General features: G+C 37.3%; 2 protein-coding genes across 4 annotated transcripts; both read right to left on the reverse strand.

The window, feature by feature from the left end:
• Positions 1–324: 324 nt before the first annotated feature.
• Positions 325–10594, reverse strand: LOC122061870. The gene is made up of 3 exons (XM_042625388.1): positions 9662–10594; positions 2039–2311; positions 325–911 (listed from the first exon to the last, which is right to left on the reverse strand). Exons 1-3 carry the CDS (start codon positions 10412–10414, stop codon positions 645–647), a joined length of 1293 nt encoding a protein of 430 aa, XP_042481322.1. The 5' UTR covers positions 10415–10594; the 3' UTR covers positions 325–644.
• Positions 10595–14667: 4073 nt separating this feature from the next.
• LOC122062018 (BTB/POZ domain-containing protein At3g08570) lies at positions 14668–21714 on the reverse strand. 3 transcript variants are annotated; one of them, XM_042625642.1, is made up of 4 exons: positions 21562–21714; positions 20213–20279; positions 16772–17935; positions 14668–15476 (listed from the first exon to the last, which is right to left on the reverse strand). In XM_042625642.1, the coding sequence occupies exons 1-4, from the start codon at positions 21627–21629 to the stop codon at positions 14940–14942; spliced, it is 1836 nt and encodes a 611-aa protein (XP_042481576.1). In that variant the 5' UTR covers positions 21630–21714; the 3' UTR covers positions 14668–14939. The 3 variants fall into 3 exon arrangements, with proteins under 3 accessions (XP_042481576.1, XP_042481578.1, XP_042481577.1); XM_042625644.1 differs by having other exon boundaries at positions 16772–17814; positions 21562–21617; XM_042625643.1 differs by lacking the exon at positions 21562–21714 and adding an exon at positions 21352–21477.
• Between the last annotated feature and the right edge of the window lie 362 nt (positions 21715–22076).

The following is a 22076-nucleotide window of genomic DNA, read 5'->3' on the forward strand; positions in this document are numbered from 1 at the left end:
ACTGTTGGACGGCTACTGTTCTGATCTGTTTCAATATGGGGTGACAGCTAGTCAGCTATTGACTCTACCCAGACCCAAAACTTTATTTGTCAGGCAGGTATATGCAACCCTGAGCTAAGAAAGAGTTCCAGCAGGTATGGTTCTTTAGGAAGGAATAGATGCCACCATGAGTGACCCAAATTTTTTCAGCGATTTTTCTAAGAAGATTTATACAAGAAAATCATCAAGAAACTTACTATCTAATAAGAAATTTCTATAAACCAGTCACCATAACTATCAGAAATGTAACAATGAACTAATAAAGTGAACAAGAAGAGGATCAAATAGTACAAAAATTTTAAATTTCTTCTTTATTCGTGCAAATTTCATTTTAAACATAAGTATCTTGGCGAAAATTTGTGATTGATTCTATCATGCCCCACAAAGTACAACTGAACAACATTAGTATTCTTACAAGATGATGCAAACCTGTTACATTTAAAATGCTGAAAATGCAAAATGCCTTTGATATTATTTTTTATCAAAATCGAACAGGCAAGTCTCACTTTCTTTAAGCTTCCATTGCACAGGAAAAGAAAGCTTAAAGAAACACCACCCCCCCCCCCCCCAAAAAAAAAAAATAGAAACCATTTTTTAAATAGTCATTATAAGCTACCTCTTTCCAGCTTTTCAGTCTCTTCACGATTCTTTTTTTCTGCTTCCTGAAGCTCTTTTTCTGCATCCTCTTCTTCCTCTTTTTGGTCAAGAGCTTCAAACTCCTTTTCTGCAGCCATGGCCTTCACTATGGGATCTCTCAACTCAGCTATTAATCCACCACCGATCTTGTACTCTTCTTCATCTCCAAGGAGAAATAGCCGCTGATCAGGTCCAGCTGACAAAGGAATGTCGACCGCTAGAAGCTTCATGTCATACTGCAGAAAGAGAATTCTATATGGTCATTAAAGTCGAACACAACATTCCCCCATGATCTAGAAAGCTTTAGAACACATCACCAGGTTTTTCAAGCACCACCCTTCATTGATAGCTTTCGGTTCAAGTTTTGATACAAAATGGTATGCAAAGATTGCGATAAACAATTCACGACAGAGCTCTTCAGAGAAGTCCAATAGAAAATACTATTCTTTAAGGTACAATATTGAGAGGCAATCAAAAGTCATATCCAGTAGTGCACAAATAGCATCAGTTACTGAGGCAGGCAGGAGGCAGTATGTTTTTTTTTTTTTTTTTGGTGAATAAATAATTCATTAACCAAGAGGAAAGAAAAGAAAAGGCAGCATGTTACCAAAAGTAATGTCTAATAGTCCACAAATAGAATCTCAGTAATGAAGCAGGCAGGTGGAGTATGTTCTACTAGAGGAAGACCCAACTGGACAATAGTAGCCAGTCTGTACTTTACTGCAATCTATTTTGCACGACCCACTGGAAAAAAAAAAAAATCTTGTTTGGATAGTTAGAACAACTCCCACAGGACTGATCTTGACCTAATAGGTTAGATTGAACAAACAGAATGGTGTGACTCGCACTCCCGGCAACTGCACCTCAAGCCTCAATAAGCCATCCGTGCAATCTAATCCATAGCTTTGGGAACCAGACCATAGTGGTTCATAAAATAAAAAAATGACTCAGATGTGGCCAACGGTGTTTGCCCAACCCAGAAACAGTACTTCTGGAACTGGTACGAAGCAGAGACAGCTGGTTTGAGCAGTCAAGTTTACATTGGGTTCAGTTTGGCAGATTCACCTAATGTCAAACTGGGTTGGGCGACATGCTGGCTCCTTCACCAAATGCAAGTGACACTAGTGAAGTTTCTTCTATGTAAATGAACACATAAAAGTTCAATTCAAAGAAGGACAACTAGGGGAACAGATAACTACAGATTCAATAGAATCACAAAATAAATAGAAAAATATTGGTTCTCTTTTTTCCTTTTACAACCCCACCCCAAGAGAGAGAGCGAGAGAGAGAAAGAAAGAATAGACATTCATCTGGTTCCCGCAATGAAGAAAGAACTTAATAGTAGCAAGCATGGAAAAATAACCTGTCCCTTTTTCTTCTTGGCTTCAACGCTTACGAGGCCTTTTCTTTCGGAACCGCGTATTGGGAAAATAAGGAAACATCGCTTGTTCCTAACCCTTGGCTTAAAGTTCTTTAGGCTGATACCGCCTCCTGACATCACATATGCTCTCAAATCTGTTCCTGTTAGAGGGGCACCCATGACCTCAAGTATCCCAGCAGATGTGTTTAACTTCCTCATGGCTATTCTATAAATTTTATCAGGGTTGATTGATAATCTTAAGCGGAAATACAGGCCCTGAAAATCAAACAAGAAACAAAACACCCAGCTTCCAATAAGATAACAGGATAGTGTAAAGTAACAACATTTTCTTTTTTACAGAGTTGAGTGATATAGATTTTTAGACCACCAATAATTATAAAAATAAAAAATAAAAAGGCAGAACATGTGGCACAAAACAGCCATGATCCGCCATTCCATGTTCCCCCCAGGATCCCCAATGTAACAACACAGATTGCATGGAAGACTTGGTATAAGGCAGAGGGGCTGTTTGGTTCTTACTCCTTGCCTTCCAACTTCATTCTTGCTTCTCACTTATTCTAAGTCATTATTTTTCTTGTGTTCCTGTTTCTTGCTTTAGCTATTTCACTATAGTAACGATGAACAAATTTCCTGAATTAAAAAATAATTGGTGAAGAATAAGTTCCACTTCAGGACCAGATTATTGCTGAGCCATCAGAAATGATTGGTCCAAACCCTCATTGGCATGATATTTTCTGATTTTCATTTTTAGGTGGTGCACTACCTATGAAAGATAAAGATTACAGGTATACACACACAATTGAACACAGAAATCACATCGCATATCAAGGGGCAGCTTCTGAGAAGACAGATTATGAAGTCCACAATTAGGGAGATTTTGGAAATGTTCCTTAAACTGACATAATTCAATGGTATTCCTCTACAAATAAGATGCCAAACCAACTAATACCAGTACACCACTCATGGTATCAAGTATCAATACCATATGGACAGATAAACTGATGAGTTTAGATTGGTCATGTTGATGCAATACAGAACCTATATATAAAAAAATTTATGGGAAAAGGTTCTGAAATGCCAGTGCAGGGTACACTATCACCTCTGGGTCTATCTCTCTCCTCCTCACATTTCAATGCCCTCATATGTATGATACTATTTTGTCGTACCTCATTAGTGTACTCCCCCGTGTTGCTTGCTCAAAGAAGCCTCTCCCAATTTTATATACAGAAGCAATACATACCAATACAGACTGATAAAAACCGATACACAGTTTACCAAAACACAAAAATCCCATTTTTTCGAAGAAAATTTCTTCCTTCCCCGATTTTTTGGCCAAAACCTAAGTGGCTCCCGTCTACACTCAAAAATGACATAGGGGGAACAAGCAAAAAATTTGCATTAAATCTCATCAAAGTGGAGATCAAACATCAAAGCCTGGCGTCAAAGTATGTCAAAAAAGATTTTGCTTGTCTTTTCCTAGTATCACATCTAAACTGGAAACTGACCCAGATCATCTTGAATGCTTTGTGATCTATAATATATATTTGGGAAAATGGTTTCTGTCCAGGAGTGAAGCTACTGCGCCACACCCTTATGTCTGTCTCTCTCCTCCTCCCTGCCACACCCTTATGGATTGAACCGAGTGGGGGATGCTGATTGGGTCTTGTGCAGGCGTGGAGTTATGCTCCCAGACCAAAAAGTCTTCCCTATATAATTATTGTTGTTAAGTACTTGATATTAATAGTGACATACTAATTCACGTTGTTTAATATGTTGCTAATAGAATAGTGGTATGGTTAATTTGTGAATAGTGTGGTTATATGTATACATACTTAATTCATGTTAACTGAAACCTAGTAGTATGTTTATACTTGCATAGCTTACTTGGTTGGACATTGAGGAATTGCTTTAATCCAGTATCCTAATACACAAATTGATGTTTTTTTTCTTTTTCAAATCTTCTTGTTTAATTGTTTTCTATTACTTATTAGTAGGTTTGATATTACACTAGCCAATAACAATTTGAATGACATAGAAGCCGTGAAAATATACCTGACATTGATTGGATATCATTATTCATTGCTTATTTATTATGCACAATGCTTAAAACACTTGTTTTCAATATATCATCAGCTTAGTTGTCAAGGCGACACGTTCGAGGGTGGAGGGCCCAGGCGCTTAGCGATGAGGCACCCACCTAAGCATTGCCTAAGAGACCAAAGCGTACAAGTGATTTTTTATTTCCCATTTTTCTAATATTATCTAGTATGCTAAATATACCTTATATCATAAAAAATCAGCATTAAGCCACATCAAGTCATCAAAAGCAACATTAACTCACACCAATCATCAAAAATCAACATGTAGAGAAATGTTCTTGTTCTCTAATAAGTTTGACTAGTCAAATGATTTTATTTTTACATGAGACTTGCACAAAACCAGTTTTCCAACAAGTCTAAAATTACTTAAATCTGAGTTGTAATAATAAAATTATGTTTCAATCAAACTTATTTTAAAGTGCGTGAATGCTGTTAAAATCGCTTAATTGAAAATAATTTTTTGACCATCAGAACAAAATTTTACTGCACTTTTGGTTTAGCAATGTTTTACTATAATAAGATATATGAAATTGAGAAAAAACCCAGCATTTGAAAGTTGAAAATCGTTCCTACAACAAAAAATCTAATTTTTGTTCTTAGACTAGTGGGTTGACTTTTTATTCTTTTGGAATTTAATTTTGAAACTATTTTTATTGGATTCAAATAGGAGGGTATTTCTAATTTATGAATAATATCTTAAGTAAATGAATATAAAAACATTTACTAAAACGAAATTTGGCATAAGTAAGTGTCAGACCAGAGCCTTGCACCTAAGCAATGCCTTGACAACTATGATCATCAGCATATTCGTGCATACCAAAAAAAAAAAGCATCATCTCTTAAAACCAGCTTTCCAATATGCTGCCCGATACCGATGATCCACATCTTGAGTGCTGCTCACATGGAAAGTGTTTTTAGCATCTCAAAATGGAAGAACATGGTCCTCATAGCCATGCATCCCAACAATGTGTGGCCTAATGGCAAAACGAGGCACTCAAATTCCAAGCTTCCCATAGAATATCAGGCATAAATTTCTTGTCCAGACTTGTTACTTGGACTTGACCACATTAACCTCTCAACTGAACACAGAAGACATCACATTACATCTGTCAAGGGGAAACTTCTAAGAAGAAAATATTTAAAAGTTTGATGTTCCTTTTATATGGTATAATTCAAAGTTACTGCTCCATATGTGAGATATCAAATAAACCGTGTAACATTGCTTTGGAAAGTTCCCCTAGAATCTTGAAATGGAACACAGTTCTCATAGCCATGCATACAAAGAATGTTGCTAATGTCATAACAAGTGACCTAAATTTCAATCTTCCTGTGAAATAATAAGCATAGACCTCTTGTTCACATTACTTGGATCAGACCACTTTGACCTCAACTGCCCGTTAAATTCTGTCAACAATCAATTTAGGGCTTTTTAATCTTTTCCTCATTTTCTTAAGGAATGGTAATAGATTTTCTCAAGATAAAAAAACACTATTTTACCTTTCCAAAGTCCCAAGCCACCCTTCCCTACCATCTGTGTGATAAAGTGCTCCAGGATCAGAATGGGAAATCTTTGATGCAGGACAGAGAACAGAGAAGATCAAGCATAAACAGATAAATTGGGCGGGGGGTTATGATTTATATTACCTTTCAAATTTGAGAAAGGGCTAATCCAGACCATGCCTTATCTATCCAAGGTCAGAATTGCCACATCATCCTGCGACATGGCACTACTAGGTGGACTGTCAAGATAAACCATCTCTTTTTTTTTCCTGGTAACCAGATAAACCTTCTCTTGACAGGACTGTCTTATCACAAACGGATTTGTCTTCTCATGGTAGAAGTCTGGCATGCTTATGTGCTGTAAATGTGGTGTATTTGAAAGAACAAACCCACAAGCAGATTTTTTCAGTAACCATTGTTAACCATCTTATAACATGGTGGTGGTGGCTAAGTCTTTCAATTGTTAGGATTCTTCTCCCAGAAGCTGTGCTTCAGCCCCAAACTCCACTGTCAGAATCACCTCTTTGTTTATGAACACACCACCAATTTTTAGTACCAGAGGTACAGGAATGAGAGAGATTTAACTACTTTCCCTCTGTCCAGTCTACTGCCAAAACAGAGTATAAGTAGTAAATACAGAAAATTTCAGATGATAGTGAGGAAAGTATAGGAAGGAATAAATACAATAACAAAAGATTAGATTAGAGGAAAGAAGAGGAAAGAAGAGGAAAGAAGAACAGAAGAGAGAGATGAGGTGACATCGATCAGATCTGATATCAGACCCGATGCTCCATAGCCACGACAGGAATACCCAACCCAACATTTCATTCAATTACTCAACTCGAATGTATATATCTTGATGGGGTGCTTACATATATAAAGAAAAAAAACTCCTAACCATACCAAAAGACAGAAGCTCAAACCAACAGGAATTCAATGTCCTAAATAGCTAACATGGCATAAATAACCCCAAATAAATGAAAATATTACCCAAACACCCCTTTTGCACCAAAAACCAGTTTGGAACTGGTTCTTTGTGGTCTGAGTTTCCAGACTGGGTCCAGCCATGGAAGTGCACTGTGACACCAATTCCAAAAGAAACTCTATTTCCAAGTTCCACTTCCTACTTAACTCTTGGAGGGGGGGGGAAAACATACTAGTTTTGCTACCTTTCCATAGCTGCTGCAAGCTGTTTGACTTTCACACAATCACACCCATTCACAGCTCCACATTTAGCAGCACTCAGTCCAAAAGAATAGAAACTTCCGTCAAATCACAAAAGGTATCTAAAGAGGATAATCAAATTCATACTAATGAAACTTCTAATGATAATATGGGAAGATAATATGGGTCCGTAGCCATTAAGTGGAAAGCTATTATATGGATATGCTTGCAAAAGATGACTTACTAAGCAAGAGTATCCATTGATTGATAGATATCCATCCACTCTTCCATATGGCATGTTCTTTTCAAGTCTTCCTAACACACTCACAAACAGCTTTCAATTTGTAGATTCGTAGAAAGATCAAAGAGACACACAAAGGCTTCCTACTACATTGCATATTTTCTGCTCTACCTAGTAATTCAGATCCCTTGATGGTATGGTATGATGCTTTCAATACTACCCCCCCAACCCCTGGATTTGATTTTTACAGGTCCATTTGTGTTATTCCAAGACGCGTTTAAAACGCGGTTGCTTTTTTTTTCCGTTTAAAACACGTTTTCCCGTATGCTATTATACAATACGGAAAAAAAGGGAAACGGCAAAAGAATCCGTTTTAAACGCGTGTCCATTTTATAAGGGTAAAATAATAATTTTTAAAAAAATTTAATTAATAAATAAATAAAACTATTAGTAAAAGTGAAAAATGAAGACAATATGGTACTTGGTTTTTTGTTTTTAACTTCCATACTATCTATAGAAAAAAATCTCATCTTCTTATAGCCCATTGAGTAAGGAGAAGCTAAAGCTAGCAACATCTCATTTTCTTGTAGCCCATTGGGCTATTTTATCTTAGGACTCCCAGAACTTTTAGAACATTAGATGCATGTATACAGGTAACAATCACTCAAATTGCATGAGTATACTACCGTTTTTTTGGTTTCGTTTTTTTGAAAACTACACGTTTAATACTCGTACAGTTCATATTCGTCCGTTTGTCATTCCCTTTTTTTTTACCTTTTTTTGACCGTATCATTCATCGTTTTTATCTGTTTAAAACCCGTACCGTACGTTTCTGTTTTTTTGCCGTTCCTGTTTTAACTAACAGTGGTTATAACCAAAGTTGGTGAAAAAGAAGTTGCAACCTTACTTTTTTACCCTTTTAATATAACATACTTTTTTTTTCAATGAGGGTAAATATTGTCATTTCACATGGACAATTAGCTCTTAAAATGACATAATGACAAGTCACTTTCAAGTTACTTTTAAAAATCCCTTTTTACCCCACACTTAAATAGTTTTTGGGAAAAAGACATGGACAATCAAAAGAAGGTTACAACTTCTCACTTCACAACCTTGGTGACAACAAGATGCGCCCATATATATATATATATATATATATCGTTCTCTTTGCTGTTACTCTTTCACTTAAGTACTGAAATTTCCCTTATACGTCACCAAATTATACCCACATCTATATATCACCCCTAAAATTCCATAAACTTCCATCAATGCCTTCAATGAATTGCCCATACATCAACAAAACAACCAACTTTAAATAACTTATTTCTGTAGCCCATTTCCTCAATCAACAAGCCCTAAATCCTCAGACTATGCTGTCCTGCATCAAACTTGGTCCACTTAGTCAAGCAATTGGTCATTTACCACGGAGTCAGCTTCCCTCAAAAGCTTCCCTCAAAAATCTGAGCAATAGCAGATGCAGCATAATAAACATGGCAAAAAATCAACGATCAGAGATTTTAGAATCACTAGAATATCAAGCATAGGCCACTCATTCACAGGGGTTGCCAAGACTATGTTACTTTTCCCTTACAACTTTGTTGGAGAAAAATCTTTCGAGAGAAACAGAAGAACTAAAATTCTCAACATAAAGGAACACTTTCCTGAGTTACAACTCAGAAAATACTCCCATATCCTACCCCCCATGATAAAAACTTCATGTTGCTACTGCCTTCTAACAACCAAATTGCCGATAAGAGAGACCCATCAGCATTCTAAACCATGAAGTAGCCCAGTCATCTTCAACTCTTAAGATTTAATCACCAATTAAGATCCAAAAATGCGGGGGCTACCTAACCTCTAACAATTTCTGGATATGAACATACCTCAAGAGCCAAGAGGTTCCAACTACATACTGAAGCCAAAATTCGGAGAGGACAGGAGAAATGCCTGCCAACCCATGAAATATTGTTAAGGTTAGGTCATCAAATCCTTACAATTGAAGACTCAATGACCAGCTTGTACCTTCAAGTGGTCAAAAATATTTAGCATCCTAATAGCTTTATTCTGAAAAATCTTTCCTTTTATGTCCTACCCAATCTCCACAAAGATTGAAAAAGAAAGAACATCTCTAGAAGCTATGAACTCTTAGTTCACTTTGTAATCAGGTACTTCCTCCCCATTCTCTAAGCTTCTGTGCAACCAATTGCATAAAAGGATGCTTCGGTGTCATACGATGACTGTTTCATTGCTGAAAATCTAACTCTACCGGTGACCAAGTGAAAAGCAATTACGCGTTTGGCATGATGATGATTCGGAGTACTTGTGTCCAGAATTCAATTTTATAAGAGAACTTAGTAACAATGGTCATAAAGCTGCGGATCAAACAAATGGCTGAAATTTCCTCAGTGTTTTACCAGCACTTTCGTGAGTGAAATTATTCACGGCATATATTATCCACAGTGATCTCTCAATTTCATCATACCTAAACCAAAGAAACAAAAACAGGAAAAAGGAAAGAAAATCCCGAAGAACCTGCTAGAAGCAACCGAACAGCATTGCATTGAAGGAGGATAGTGAATTGAACATATGGAAAAAACTCACAGTGAACGCAACAATGGAGGCTGAAAGAACAAGGAAGCCGTACTTCGCCAAGCCTTCCGAGAGCCCAACAAATGTGCTTGCTATTCCAAACATAAGTCTCCACAAAATGATGCAAAGCGCCAAACCTCCAGCTCCCAGCAGCAACAGGAAATTCCTCTTCCACAAAGCCTCAATTTGTAGGCCAACAGCCTCTCGATACCGTGTGATCGCTGACGAGATAGCCGCGAAGGGCTTATCGACCACTGTTTTCGTGAAGTTGCCATTGAGCTTACTGAAATCCGAGCTCTTGAAAGATATATACCTAGACCCCAATGAATTCCCATTAAGCATACTAAACCCTAAGCTTCTGGAAGAGAATGCTTGAAGCTTAGAGTTAATATTGGGGCTTAAAGGTCTCGAGTTTGAGAACCCAGATGGGAAAACTCCCGATGAGTAGTACCTCAGAGGATATCCACATGATGGAGAATGGGAATGATGCTTTGAAGAGATTAGATGAGAAAATAGACCACCTGAGGATGTGCGTTTGGAAGAACAACCATGGAGATACAGTTTCGAATGGGTTTCAGATACAAGATTTCTTGAATTTGAGAACCCAGATGGGAAAATTGCAGCAGAATGAGATGGAATAGAATTTTCACTGGAAATGGCATATAAATTTTGTTTTGCAGAGAAAATTGATGTGGTTTTTGAGGGAAATTGATTAGAATATAGTCTGCAGAGACCTGCTGTAATTCTACTCGAGGGTTCTGCCATAGAGATTTTGATCGAGAGAAAACGAAACACAAAATGAGAGATGCCCTCAGAAGGAAAGCATCCGAAGATTGACAACGTAGCAGAAGCAAAATTTGCTCTTCTTTACTGCTTTGATTAAATGCAATACATTGAAATTTAACAAGACTTGTCAATGTTATGCACAAACACACCCTGTTTGGTTCGTTGCAAAATGAAGGAAAGGGAAGTCATCAAATGCGAAGGAAATAAAATGAGAAGATGTAGTTTCATTTTCATAAGCTGTTTGCGCGGATGGAAAATCTGTTTACATTGGGAGGAAATCCATAGATTCCGAGTCTGAATCGGTTCAGATTTGCCAGACTCGTTCAGAGTCGGACATACTCATTTTAATTCGACTAGACTCAATATCATTGTTGGAAAATCAGGTTTTCCAAATCAATTTAGACACCTCAAAATTTGGTGACTCAAGCAAGTCCAAGCAAGTTAAGTTGAGTCTTTTTTTTATTTTCCGTTTTTTTTTTTAATATGAGGAATCTTACATATGTGATATGGTTGGAAACAACGTCTCTTGCAAAACAAAGGCAAGGCTGTGTATATTTGTCCCTCTTAGACCATGTGTAGTAGCGGCAGTTTTGTGCACTAGGTTGCTCTCGTTTAATTTTACATGTGGAGTCAGATTTGATAATTTTTTTCAAAATTGAAATGGTTTGATTGCCAAAGTTTTTGTCAAAGTTTTCAAAATTGACGAAGAAGGGTCTAAAAGCCCTGTTTGTCTAAGAGCATCTGAAGACGAACAGAGTAGCGAAGGCAAAATTTTCCCTTTCATTTTTTTTTTTTTAACCAATGTGTCTAGACCAGCTTACGCGCACCTCGACTAATCCTCGGGGAGACTAGCGTAGCAACCCACCGCCACAGTCTCCACTTAAATCTCAGATGCACAGATGGGGAATCAAACCTGAGACCGTGGCCTAGGGGTGTCAATCCTGAGCCCTCACCAGTAGGCCCGATCGAGCCTGACTCGCTTAAGTCTCGACATGAACCGAACTATTTAATAAAAATGTCGGGCTTCAGCTCGGCTCATTTATTAAACGGGCATTCACGGTGTAGGCCACTAGCCCGTTGGGCGCCCGACCAACCCGACACACTTAAGAAGCCCACTAGAACCGACTCATTTAGCCCGATCGGCCCCGACCCCCTTAAAAAATGCCTAAATACTTATTTTACCACTAATATTACAAAATATGAGTAAATAATATATAGGATTGAAATATCCACATTCTAACTAGGACATTCCATTGTTAAAAATAATGTAATTCTTGCAACTTATATTACATTTTAAAGACATGATTCCCTTGGATATATATATATAAAAATATATATATATATATATATTTGTTCTCTTGGAGATTCAATTGTTCAATTGTTAAAGACATGATTCCCTTGGTTCTAGAATTGTGAATGTTATCCTCTATAGTTTTAAAGCCAATAGTTTAATCCTTTTAAAAAAAGATTTTAGGATAAGCCCGTTTAGAATTAAATAGGTCCATAGCCCGTTTAAGATAGCCATATTAAAGCCTGACACCGACCAACCTGATTACAAACCGTACCATGCCCCCCCAAATCTAGGTCCATTTAAATAAATAGGCGTTCACGGTGCAAATATTTCACACTGCCAGGCCCGATTAGGCCTGACCGAGACCAGCCTAGTCCGACTGATTAACACCCCTACCGTGGCCTATCCACACAATCTCCAATTTACCCCAACTATTTGAATAACCCACGGATGGGTACACCTACACACACACCCACACACACAATGCGTACGACAGGGTTTGATCCCACGCCCTCCTCCCCTGGGTGCCAGCTCTTTAAGCTGGAGCTGCCACACTAGGCTATCCTAGTATTTTCCCTTCTATGCTGGTTTGATATCTTAACTAAATGCGATACATTGAAGTTTAATAAGACTTGTCAGCTGTCAATGTTATGGACAAAACATACCCGTTTGGTTCGTTGCAAAATGAAGGAAAGGGAAGTCATAAAATGTGATGGAATTTAAAAAAAAAAATAGGGTTCAATGTTCATAAATTGTTTGCTTGGATGGAAAATTCAGGTTACTAAGAAGAATCCCTTACATTGGGAGGAAATCTATAGATTTCAAGTCGAATCATCTCAGAATTGGCCAGATAAATTGACCACACTCAATACTCAAAAATCAGGTTTTTCGACTTAATTCAACCATCTCAAATTTGGTGACTAGAGCAAGGCCAGACAAGTCGAGGGCGGGTCTTTTTATATATATGGGAAATTTTATATGGAGGTCAAAATCTAGTCATTTTTTCAAAAATAAAATGGTTTGATTTCCCTTATGGATGACTTAAGATGTGTTTGGTTACATAATTCATTATAACTATTTCTAGTGAAACATGATTCTCTTTTTTTTTTTTTTAAATTGGTTGTTTTTTAAGTTGATTCTACTTAGAAATACTAATTCATTTGAAACACATTGTAAAGCTAAATGTGGTTCATCTGAAAAATAAGATAAATAACAAAACTCATATTTGACACACATAATCCTCGCTCACATATAAATAGTCCATGTTAAGTGGTGATTCAAAAGAATCACAAAATTTGGGAGGATAACCAAACAGTTTTTTGAAAAATCTTAAAAAAAATACGATTCAACAGAAACACTCTCTATGGACTCATTGTCAAATTCGAAATAAAACTCCAACGAATTATGTAACCAAACACATACTTAGACATCCTTCATCCATAGCCAAAGGAGCTTTACTAGGATAATCAAGCTACATTACTTATAGCTTCAAATCAAATTTCCCACAAGATGACAAAATATACAGAAATGTTTGTCTTAGTCTGGGAAAACTGTAAAGTAGATTGATCAAGACACATTATATTTCTTCATATTTCTTCAACTAAACAATTGGTAAACATTTTTACAAAAATTTTGGGACATGATCAGTTTGGTTATTTGTTAAGCAAGTTGGACATTTTATGATATCTATATTCCAACTTGAGGGAGAGTGTTGCAACTTGTCCCCATCCTTGGGTTGCCCATATGGTTAGGGCAAATTGGGGATTGTATGGATAGACACACGGTCCTAAGTTCGATTCCCTATCTGTGCAACTGCGATTTAAGTGGAGACCGTGGAGGTGGGTTGTTGCGCTAGTCTCCCCAAGGATTAATCGAGATGCACGAAAACTGACCCGGACACCTTATTTTACAAAAAAGAAAAAGAGTGTTGCAACTTGTATTGGGTCAGACCATCATAAAACTTATGGAGGGGGGGGGGGGGCGGTGCTTCTTTGATTAGGGTTGTATATATACATATAAATATAAATATAAATATATATATATATATATATAACACTATAGCATAATGAAAACCTAACAGCTCATTCTCTACTTGGACATAGTAATTGGCCAAACCACGTTAAATCCATATGTTTTTTTGGCTTCAAACAAAAAGAAATTATGTAACGATAGGGGAGGAGCATGTGATTTGATTAGTAAGTTTATGTAGAGAAAATTACCATGAGATGTCTGGTTAAAAAAAAATTTCCCCTCTTTGGATTTAAATTGATTAACCTTAATAAAAGAAATCCTAACCAACAAAAAAAAATCCCAACTTACCCTGGTATGGTTGGTAAATGGTATTAAAAGGGGAAAATTGCCTATACTAGATTAAAAAAAAAATACAACTACAAAACAAGTAGGTTAGGCTTTTTTTTTTATTTAACACTCTTGTTTTGTAATTCTTTTTTCTTATTTAGTAGATCTAAGAAATTGTTCCTAATAAAAATGAATGAAAACTAAACTAAAACATTCTTGCCCTTAACTTATAATGTCAACATTACCTCTCTTTTTTTCCCCACTTAAAGTAACACAGGGAGGTGATACTTTGCTGGGGAAATCAAGAGCCGAATGGGAAGAACTGCTGCCCTGGTTCAGGAGTCAGGGAACACAACTTGATGGAAAGTGGAAATCCAACTAAAACCTAAGATAACCCTTTCAATTCAGATAAGATTTTGTATCATAATGTATGTCCCATGATGTCAAGGTCAACAAGATTCCCCATCTAAGGACAGCTGCTAGAGCAGCCAGCTAGAGGCTACTGCAATAGAGCCCAGCCCTCAGGAGGTTGAGACATCCTGTTCCTCATCTAGTCTAGGTTCAGCAGCACCCCAAACACCACCATATGAAAGAAAAAAAAAATGATTCCCCATCTATCATGGTAGAGTGGATAGACTATAGATCATCCCCAAACTGGTCACCCTTTTCATCTACAAATTGGCATGCAATCATTTGCAGTTTTGTACAACAAGATGAACAGCTGAGCTAAGGTGGATTAGAATGATGGAACAGGATTCACGTAAGCTGAACAAACCATGTAGTTCTGTAGTTGGTGTAAGGCGAAGTGGTAGTCACTACTCCTAGTGTCATTTGCAACTCCATTCGTATCGTGTACTTAACTGCTAAGTTCCCTTTGTTTCCAAATAGCAGCAGCAGGCACAATAGCTACCATGACTATGAGACAGAATGACTCTGCCTCCTCCCCTTCTTCCTTTCTGATCCCTGCAACTTTCTCCCAGACTTTTGTCGGTTCACTCCGTTCCCACCAGCTGGACCACTGAAGATCCCAATTCGTCCAATCCCTCTGGAAAGTGAGGTTAATAATGTTTTGCCAGGACCAGACTTTTCCATCATCCCTTGCTTCATGAACACCTGCTCCTTTTCCAACTCGCTCAATCTCACCCGCATCCTTGATATCTCCTGCTTAAGATCTCGATTTTCCCTCCTCAATGATGCATAGTTATCTCGTGGTGACATGGCAGCACTAGGAATGCCACTGCTGATCCTCTGCGACAGAAGGAGCCCATCTCCATAGCTTCCTGAGAGTGCATTCTTCAGTCGTAGCTGTTCCAAGTAGAGGACTCGCACAGCCATCTGGACTGGAAGACGGTCATTCAGTGAGGCATGGTTACAGGCTTCTTGCGAGAGCTTTTGACAATCTATCAACTTGCACAGCATTTTACAGTCATTTTCATCCAGCGTCGGATGAGCCTAAACATCCAGATAGGGAATAAGTATATCAATTGAAAATGGAAAGTGTAGTGCTAACCAGTTTCTTCAACAGCATCATTGAGTGTGTGTAGCATAGAAATCACATAGACAAGACGAGAAAAACCACTCAACCTAATTGCCTGGACAATGGAATCCTCTAATGATCACTAGTAAGCAAAATTTTGTCCAGCTAAAGTATGCTGCTTGGACATCTAGGCTAATTTCAGTGAAAAACATTTAGGCCTGATTGCAAAGGAGAGAAGGAAAGTGAAATTAAATCAATACTAAAAATGAAACTTTAGTAATCATTACCTAACATGACGTAAGTAGATCCAAATCATTCCAACTTGTACTTTACTTAGCAACTAAATTCACTGAATTTGAAAAGTAAAACAAAATTACATCTGAAGAATAAAATTACTAAATATGTCATGAATTTTAAGTAGGTTACACAATCATTTTAGGTAATGATTACAAAACTTTTGTTTTTATTGTTTAAACCAATTTCACTTCCCTTTCTTCCTTCTACTTGCAACCAGATGGAGACTTAGAAACAGTATGGGGATAACTCAGGCTTTGCCAAGTTAAGCTGCGGAGTATCTTTAGAATTTGGTAGTAATTATGATTCAATCTACACAAGAAAATATCTTCCAACAGAGTATAAATCAGCCAAGTCATTTCATCAGAAATGTCACTCAGATTGAAGTATCTGATTTCCTGAGTTGAAATCAGGAATCAGATTGAAGTATCAGAGAGAAGAGTCAGATTTTGAGAAACAACCACCAAGTCAACTAAAAGCTCGATACTATTTAATTAAGAATCTTGATAAAGTAAGCCACTGTTTACAGCCGTAATTAGACCCTGTACATTATTTATAGTTAATTTAAAATTGTTCTCCCATAGTAAGAAATACAATGGTGACTGTAGAAACAACATAGAAAAACGTCAATTGATTCCAATCAAATGGTTAATAACAAAATGCACGCACTAATAACATTTCAGTAGTTGAGGATATTGAGACATACCGCGTATAACCGAAAATGATCACCTAAATTTTATGATCAGCCTGCTTTTATTTTCATATATAATTCCCCATGCAGGTACATTACATCTACCAAGATGCACAACATATTTGTGGTCACTACTTCATTAGGAGCAGTTGATCAGGTCAAGTTTCCCAAAGAGATTTCCAAGGTGTAACCTATCAAAAAATTAGCCTATGGACGCAAGCTAGGTGAAATATCATATGGATATTAGCATAGATTCATTACAAATTTTCAAGCTCAAGAAATTACCTTCAGATATATGTCAACTGCTCTATATAGTCCATCATCGACGACACGTGCATAATCAGGCAAAATCTCAATCATAGCAATGAATTTCTGCAGATTAAGATATGGATCAGGTGCAATTTCTGCAAGATATTCGTCGACAAGCCGTCCAACTTTCAACACAGAACCATGATCTGGAGAACCAAGACATTCAGATTCATAACCATACTGTGATGATTCTTCGGGTTCTTCCTCTTCAATCTGCTGCACAAAATTTACAAGTATCCGGTGAACAGTGCTGATGTCAAAGAGAGAATCCCCAGTTTGCACACAAGGGATAAGGAGGTCATCTAGTGAAGCCATTTCCAGATGGAAACTGATCCTCCTTTCAAGCTCAAGTCTGCAGGCAAGGGTGGCATCCACCATGATTGCCATCCTGAGCATCCCAAAAGAAAAACTCAGTGGGACAGAGATGCTTTTCTCAGTTGGAAGTAGGCTCACAATAGTTTCCACAATTACTTTATCTTCATTTTCTGCCGCACCAGAATTCAATTTCACCCTTGAGGGATCCCAAATTTGACATTTTCCAATACCTTTTAGCAACGTCTGAGCATAATGCATAAGAGATTTGACAATGCTATCCAGTCGAACACCTGCTCTTCTCATGGCAGATATCACTCTTTGATAAAGATCAACTCTTAAGATTGTGAGATCTTCAATCCACCACTCAGCACAGTCCATTTTTAGTTTTCCAGATCCACCATCACAGTCTATGCGAGATAAACCAGACACCAGCTGTTCCTTGCAAGTATTCATTGCAGTTGCATCCACGCATCTGTTAAGGAGCCCAATCTCCTCTGCTATAGGGAGCAGTGGCTTACAAGTTGATAGAACTTCCACCGCTTTTTCAAGACTTTGAAACACAACTTCATTCAAATAAGTCTCTGTCCGAGAAATGAGATTTTCTTCACGATAGTCTTCAGTCATTTCCAGGTATTCTGCGGCACAGCGAAGCTGGGCAACATTCATGGAAGTAATCTCGAAGTTTGCGCCATAACAGAATTTTGCTGCAAGTTCAAATGATTGTGGCCCACCAGGTAAGTTGAAGAGCTCCAACTTTGACATGTTGGAACCCCTAGCATCTGCCACCATTTTTCGGATTTTTCCACTTCGCGATACCAGGGGAAACTTAGTACAGTCAAATACCAAAAAAAGAGAATATTCAATTCCGGGATAAGTTTAGATGTGCAAGGTCAATATTGTCACAAACAACAAAAGTTTCTTTGTTTTGCAAGTATCAGAAGCCAAAATGATAATCACCAAGGGAGAAGATGAGGGCAATTTCAACAAATGAGAATTTTAAAAACCAAACTGTACCAACCAGAAGAACCATTTAACCATGGCAGAGTCCATAAACAGTACAGGGGGTCCGAACCTGTGCATGCATGAAACCAGATTGGACAGGCAAACCACCAGTCAAACAACTGAAGTAGTATTGTCAAAGCACGGCCCACACACTGAGCAGCTAGAGGCTGTCTAGGAAATACCTGGCAAGGTATTGCTAGAGTCATCTAGATTAGGCATGCTTCATAGTTGTCACAGCGCTCGCCTTGCATCCAGGCCCCCTCCAACACCTTAGGTCAACGCCGAAATAACTATGGCATGCTCCCCTTACAAAACTAGGTGACAGCTAGAGCTGCACTCATGTCTAGGTGGATGATGAACTTCCTCAGATTACACGTTAATGCATATGAACCTCAGCAAAGCAGAATCAATGCCACCTTCTCTACCAATTGAGCTAAGATGACTAATGTGTAAGGGATACATGCCACTCACACTGCCAATTCAGCTGGGATATGTAATATCAAATCTTTTCCTATTTTCCTTTGATACACATACAATATGTATTAAACCAACAGGTAATATAGACCTAAGTTGAACCCATCCAGTGGAATGGCCTAGGCTACCAGCTAGACCATAAAAAATCATTAGGATACAGTACAGATTCTTAACTGGCAGTGACCCTAAAATTAGAAAACTACCAAAAGCTCCCAAAACTTGAAAAATCTACAGGTCCTTGAAAAATTACAAATTCAACCTAGACTGGACATCATTGTGCCAGACATAATGATTCTGAGTACTAAAACTTGATCAGACGATAAAAATTTCAAAATATTGAAACAATAGTCAGAAAAATCAAGAAGAATTACTGTAAAACCACTAGAAGTTTTTGAAATAGTCGAGTCAGCACAAACTTCTCAAACATGAACAACTTCATGGATTGATGCTATTGATGAATAACCCTTCAAAGGACATGTATGAGTCACAACTAGACTAGGACTTGGCCCTCACCAATATAAGGCAAGTTGGCTTCTTGATTTTTTTATTCCTGGAATGTTGGTAAAACAGGGAAGTGCAAAATAGAAGTTCAGAAATAGCTGTTAGTTTTATTGATGAGTTGGTTGGTGACTGGACAGAACAGTCTGAAAACTAAGAACAACTCCAGTGATAATGTTGATTGACTTTATTCAAATTGTTTTTCCTTTTTTCTTTGTCATACAAGAAACTAAATCAGAAATAACAGGAGCTAAGACATTGGACCCTAAGCTTAAGGAAACACCAAAGTACAATGCTGGTGAAGAAAGGCTTAGCCTTTGGCTGATGATAGGGCAAATTCTCTTGCCAATGGAGGAATTAACGAATATGATGTGTTGCGTGAATCTGTACTGGAGAATCATGATATGACCCATAGGAAGTCTGACTCGGTGAGCTGAAAGTCATGGATTCAAATACAGATAGATCAACTAACAACCACCACATGAAGAGATAAATCCCACCAATATACAGTCAATACACATCAGGTTTTTCAATCATGGTTCTTCCAAAGTTTAACATCTTTAAGAGAGCTCCAAAATGGGAATTTATCATTAGTGTATAACAAAGAGTGTTTCTATAGCATCCCAGACACGAAATCTGGCAAACTGTTCAATAGCCCCCACCTGAGGCATTGAGAATTTAGGAAAGAAAATCTCAAACCAAGTTGAATAATGGTCAGAGTACCACAATTCAGAAAGGAGGTCAGATTAAAGAACTTCCCTTCCATTTCTTGTTACCTGTCTACTTACTTCAGGACCTGTTTGTTTACAGGAAATACCAGTGTGGAAGGAAAGTTTTCAGGTAAAAACTGTATAACAAGAATAAGCTTTTTACCTGGAAATATTTTGTTTACATGGTTTTTACATGGAACCAAGTGGGGCCTCGAGCAAAATTGTTTATTATGAGGACTACTGTACTCACCTCTACCATGCACTTCTGATCCTCCTACCATTCAACTCTACATTAAAAGTTTATAATAATAATAGTAATAATAATAATAATAATAATAATAATAATTTATTATTATTATTATTATTAAGAAAAGAGGAGAGATAAATCTGTTAAAAACTACTAGAAATTATGTTTTACCTTGTGTAACAAGAAGGACTCTCCATCAACAATAATTGTAATATCCCCAGCAACATCAGAAAAGATCCTGCACATAGATGGAGAAGCATTTTAGAAACAGAATCTTGCCTAATATGCCAACAAAGGTATGAAGAAAGAACATGGATAACGAGCAAAGTAAGGTCGAACATTCCCTAGAAAAAAGATTGTGGTTCCGATTAAGTTCCAAAAAATAGAACAAAAGGTTTATCCAAGGAAAATTTGCAAGTAGTTTATGAAGGGAATACTCTGTAAACAAGAAAAATATATATATTAGATAGAACAAATGTTTATCCAATGAGAAAGCTAAAAGATTTCCCTGAGGCTTTTCCAGTCATACAAAGGAAAGAGAAAATCTTTAAATTATTGTGTGTGTGTGTGGGGGGGGGGGGGTGGGAGATTGGGCACCTAGATATTAAAGACAATCTAATAAAACCATCTCTCATGGGAAACATCCAACACAGTAGACAATCCCTTGGCACAGAAATAAGCAGTCTCTGCCAAACCAGTGCTATTCACAGTACAACAATATCTAATCAAATTCACTCTAATGTGATCCATAATTAACTCAACGCAACACTAGACAAGAAGATGTTTTCTCAAATCTATAATGAAAATTATTTCGGAAAGACTAATCAGAGTTTGATAATATGATGAAGCTTAACAAAGACCAATATAACTTGCATCTTATTGCCTCTTGGTCCTAACGGAGCATTCCAGGAGGGGATGACAGTGTATAACTATTGCATATACATCAGAACTCACAGAAAATTAAACAGCCGATACATTTAGGACATTTTTGGTATAGAATTAGGAATTGGAACTCAGAGTTCAAACAAAAAATTCTCTTCCTTCACCACTCCCCCCCCCCCCAACCAACCCAACACACACAATGAGAGCATTGTAATGATAACTCATCTTTAACCCAATCTGAGAAACCTTCGGACAAAGTTTAATACAGAGGATCCTCATAAAAGATCAAGCAACGACTACAAAAACATTAGGAGAATTCCAATTTTTCCTTCAACCAAAACCCTACAATATTAATAATAGCAGGAATTGAATATTCAAAACTAAAGCAATTCCAAAAGGAATTGGTAAAATGCAAAAACGTGGATTACATGTCTCAGCCTTTGATAGAAAAACTTCACGTTTCAAGATTAAATGCACTAATGAGGGAATCTTAAACAAGAACGAACAGGAATTACATCATTGAGAAGCTTAAAAGACCATATAAATGACTAGTTTCTTTGGATTAACAGTTAATTTCCAAACAAAATAGAAGAAGAACAAGAAGAAACTATAAGATAATAATAATAAAAAACCTGTACCTGTTATTGAAAGTGTTGCAGAATTTCGAGGTGGAAGAAGAAGAAACGGAAGAGGTCTCAGACACCATTTCTCACTTTCATCAGTAAACGTTTCAGAGGAAAACTGGAAACTACTCTGCAGTACAGATCACACAGACAATATGTCGTGGAAGGAGAATGGAGGGAATATGAAGTGGTAACCCAAATTACAAAAATACCCACCCTTTTTAGTCTTATATACAACTATGACCTTTCATCTTTTGCCTTTTCCAGTTTCAGTTTTGATTTATCTTCTTTTATTAATAAGAAAAAGTTGATTTTTATTTATTTTAAAAGTGAATAAAAGTGAAAATAAAAAGGTAAAGAGAGAAAAAGAGTCGGTTTAGGAGAGCAGGTGTCACGCGAAGCTGACCAGACTTTGAACTTTGGACAGTCAAGAGTCAGAGAGTCAGGTTGAACAATCATTGATTGGAATTGAAATATTCTTTAGGTAATCAGTAAGGCTTTGGAAAATGGAAACTGGATTAGTTAAAAAA

This window comes from Macadamia integrifolia, chromosome 14 (assembly GCF_013358625.1).
Source record: "Macadamia integrifolia cultivar HAES 741 chromosome 14, SCU_Mint_v3, whole genome shotgun sequence".
Taxonomy (NCBI): domain Eukaryota; kingdom Viridiplantae; phylum Streptophyta; class Magnoliopsida; order Proteales; family Proteaceae; genus Macadamia; species Macadamia integrifolia.

What these genes read in the sequence shown, in the direction of transcription:
- LOC122061870 (XM_042625388.1), bottom strand. Translation starts at nt 10,414, where the DNA reads ATGGCAGAACCCTCGAGTAGAATTACAGCAGGTCTCTGCAGACTATAT. An exon ending in CCTCCATTGTTGCGTTCACT is followed by an intron (nt 2,312 to 9,661) that starts GTGAGTTTTTTC and finishes TTTGATTTTCAG; the next exon opens with GGCCTGTATTTCCGCTTAAG. An exon ending in CCAAGAAGAAAAAGGGACAG is followed by an intron (nt 912 to 2,038) that starts GTTATTTTTCCA and finishes CTCTTTCTGCAG; the next exon opens with TATGACATGAAGCTTCTAGC.
- LOC122062018 (XM_042625642.1), bottom strand. Translation starts at nt 21,629, where the DNA reads ATGGTGTCTGAGACCTCTTCCGTTTCTTCTTCTTCCACCTCGAAATTC. An exon ending in AGTCCTTCTTGTTACACAAG is followed by an intron (nt 17,936 to 20,212) that starts GTAAAACATAAT and finishes GACTGTACTAAG; the next exon opens with TTTCCCCTGGTATCGCGAAG. An exon ending in CAGTTGACATATATCTGAAG is followed by an intron (nt 15,477 to 16,771) that starts GTAATTTCTTGA and finishes CTGGATGTTTAG; the next exon opens with GCTCATCCGACGCTGGATGA.